This window comes from Juglans regia, chromosome 3 (assembly GCF_001411555.2).
Source record: "Juglans regia cultivar Chandler chromosome 3, Walnut 2.0, whole genome shotgun sequence".
Taxonomy (NCBI): Eukaryota; Viridiplantae; Streptophyta; class Magnoliopsida; order Fagales; family Juglandaceae; genus Juglans; species Juglans regia.
Window position 1 is genome coordinate 23046347 of NC_049903.1, and position 3657 is coordinate 23050003.

General features: G+C 39.5%; 1 protein-coding gene across 1 annotated transcript; it reads right to left on the reverse strand.

The window, feature by feature from the left end:
* Positions 1 to 550: 550 nt before the first annotated feature.
* Positions 551 to 1185, reverse strand: LOC118348010. Its single transcript, XM_035688735.1, has 3 exons — positions 1138 to 1185; positions 848 to 916; positions 551 to 790 (listed from the first exon to the last, which is right to left on the reverse strand). The coding sequence occupies exons 1-3, from the start codon at positions 1183 to 1185 to the stop codon at positions 551 to 553; spliced, it is 357 nt and encodes a 118-aa protein (XP_035544628.1).
* Positions 1186 to 3657: the final 2472 nt, after the last annotated feature.

A 3657-nucleotide genomic window follows, 5' to 3' on the forward strand; every position in this document is an offset into this window, starting at 1 on the left:
CTGGTTTGCCCTCCCTGGATGGTACTTAATCTCGCACTTATAATCATTGATTAACTCCAACCACCTCTTTTGTCTCATGTTGAGATTTTTCTGTTTGAAGAGATGCTTTAGGCTTTTATGTTCTGTGTAGGCTTCACAGGTCTCCCCATACAAATAGTGCCATTAGATTCTTTAGGCAAAAACCACTGCTACAAGCTCCAAGTCATGAGTGGGATAGTTATTTTCATGATCCTTCAGTTGGCGGGACGCATACGCTACAACTCGCCCATCTTGCATTAGAACACACCACAAACCAAATTTGGAAGCATCGCTGAAAATAACAAACGGCTTGTATGGCTCTGGAAGTGCCAAAATAGGTGTTGTAGTCAACCTCTTCTTCAATTCCTGGAAGCTTCTATCACACTTATTCATCACGACAAACTCAGCATTCTTCTTGGTCAAAGTAGTGAGTAGTTTGAACAATCTAGAAAACCCCTCCACAAATCTTCAACGTAACCTCCGAATCCCAAGAAGCTTTGGATCTCATGCACTGACGTGGGACGCTACAAGGTCAAAACTGCATCGACTTAACTAAGATCTGCAACCACACCCTCCTGAGAGATGACATGCCCAAGGAACTTGACTTCATCAAGCCAGAGCTCGCATTGGCGAGTTTTGCATATAACTGATGCTCCTGCAGCTTACCCAACACCAATAGTAGGTGATTAGCATGGTCCTCTGAATCTTGGGAATACACCAGAATAACATCAATAAAGACCACCATAAAGGAATCTAGAAAGGGCTGAAACACCTAATTCATCATGTCCATGAAAGTTGTAGGAGCATTAGCTGGCCCAAAAGGCATTACTTTGAACTCATAATGCTCGTACCTTGATCTAAAAGCAGCCTTCGGTACATCCTTGTCCTTTATTCTCAACTGATAATAATTCGATCTGATGTCAATCTTAAAAAATGTAGCCAGGCCTTGAAGTTGATCAAATAAATCATCAATCTGGGGTAGTCAATATTTGTTCTCTATGCTCTCCTTGTTAAGCTCCTGATAATCAATGCACATTCTAAGGGTGCCATCATTCTTCATAACTAATAGCACGGGCGCTTCCCAAGGTGAGGAACTAGGCTGAAGAAATTCTTGTTTACCAGTTCTTGCAATTGAGTCTTCAACTCCTTCAACTCAGCTAGTGCCATCCTATTATAGGGAGCCTTGTCCACCGAAGCCACTCCAGGTTCTAGATCAATCGTGAATGCGACATCTCAAATGGGAGGCAACCCGGGAAGATCATCAGTAAAAACATCTGGAAAGTTCTCACCAACTAGAGTTCCCACAACTGACTTCCTCTCCACTGATTTAGACACCACTTGAATCAAAATTAGCATCTGCCGACTTGCCAAATCTTTCACTCGTAGAGCACATACAAAGCTGCCTATGTAAGTTCTAAAAGTTAGGCAATTGTTTAGGCAGAAATCAAGAAAACTTTAGGGTTTCTTTTCTACCTTATATAAGTATATCATTAGCACGAAATTAAAGGGAGGGAGAGTCTGAGTTTTAGAGTCCAATAGTCTAGAGATCATTCTTTAAGTTTCTTCCAAGGAGGCGTATTTGGGGAGGAGAGGCAAGAGTCGCATGCTTCATCAACTGACTCCAATGAAGAACACTAGTTCTATTCTTTTTCTTGTTAGTTTTATTACGAATTAATTTTATGTTTTAGACCTTTGATGTAGTTTAGCATTGAACACCCAATTTATATTCTAAGTTATTTTATTTTCAATATTTTCATGTGTGATGATCGGAGTTTTATCTAGGCTTGGCCCTTAGAATTCGTTCTAGGTTGCCATGGCATTTTAGGAGCCTTAGTTACTTTGGAAGGCCTTAGTGTGACGCTCCAAGATTCCGCTTGGGATCGAACAAACATTTGAAGCGTTGAGACATGCAACACAAGGTTACCTGCCCCCGTTCATGACATATAAGATGCAATATTTCTAACATGCATCTAGCATTATGCAATATTCGCAGCGGATAATTTTTTTCTTTAGCAATACTATGCACCAAACTAAAATATCCCAAATACTTAAAACATACTCCATACTTAACGACATATTAAACAACTAAGATCACAATAATAGTCCATAAGGTTGTGATCAAAAGAGTGCTGGAAATTGAACTCCACAAATACAAGTAGTAATCTAAGGTAACTATTGTAATACCATCTACGTCGCACTGTCGCTTAGTCGACCGTTTCTAGTTGGTCGATTCTCGATTCTCCTTCAGATCCTATAACAAAATCTACCATTCGAGGGGAATGGTAGTTGGGACTACCACAGTGAGATTTGATTACAAATCTCAGCAAGTTAACAGAAAACTTCCACACAGGTTAATGATGCATGCATGGCGGTAAAAGCATGAATGCATAATCAAATCATAAGTAATCATAGCATAACTTGACATACAACATAACATAACTGGCATAACTTAAACTGAAACTGAAACTTAGCATGAACGTGACTTGAAACATAACATGGACTTGAAACATAGCATGAACCTGAACTTGAAATATAACATGGACTTGAAACATAACATGAACGTGAACATGCATAATTTGAACATGAACTTGAGTATGACATAACATAAATGTGAACTTGGAACATAACATAAACGTGAACATAACATAACATGAACTTAAAACGTATTCTTGTCTCATGGGATTACCATGATTACGTGATCGTAAACTTGAATATAACATAACGTGAACTTGAAACATGACTTGAACGTGAAATACATGAACTTAAAATCTTATTCAATAGACTTAATCATTAAAGAGACCATATGGGTGCTACACAGGTCCCCTTGAGCCGTGTGTCCCAGCTGATTACCGCATCACATCACAGGTTTCTATACCAGTTGTGAGTGCGTTAATACGTACTCCACAGTTGTTGTGGCCCCACGTATTCTACGTGTCACAAATTGCTGTGTCTCACGTAGTGTATGCTCCACAGTTGTTGTGGCCCCCATACTTCATGCTTCATAGTTGTTGTGGCCCCATGACTTATTGGTTTGTGCCACACTTGTTGTGGATACACATAACATAATGTGTGGCACCATCGGCGTTAGTGCCTGGCGGGCTCCGGTGACCAGCTAATTAGGCCCCATTCGCAACCTGCTGACTGTACTTCATCAATTCAGAAAATTTCACACCTATTTAGATACTCCAGCGTGAACAAAGGAGTTCCACTAGGATATTATCCCATCCTAGCGCTGAGGGTCGTGATTGACATGAATAACTTAACTGGCATACATGACATTTCGTAACATGACGTAACATGAACGTGACATAAAAGACAGAAGTCCTGACGTAGCATAACGTGACATGAACGTAAGGCGACAGACATTTCATAACAAGGCATACATGTAACATGCAACATTTTGTAACATGGCATACCATATAACAGACAACATTTCTTAACATGGCGTAACATGTGACAGTGAATATTACGTGACATGAAATACATGTAATAGATGGCATACTTACATGACATACTTGCAATGTATAGCAATATGTGACATAACATCTTGTGTAACAGATGAATTTATGACAGAATAAATTTTGTGTAACAGATAAATATGTAATGACTTGGCATGACACATATGATAACATGCATACA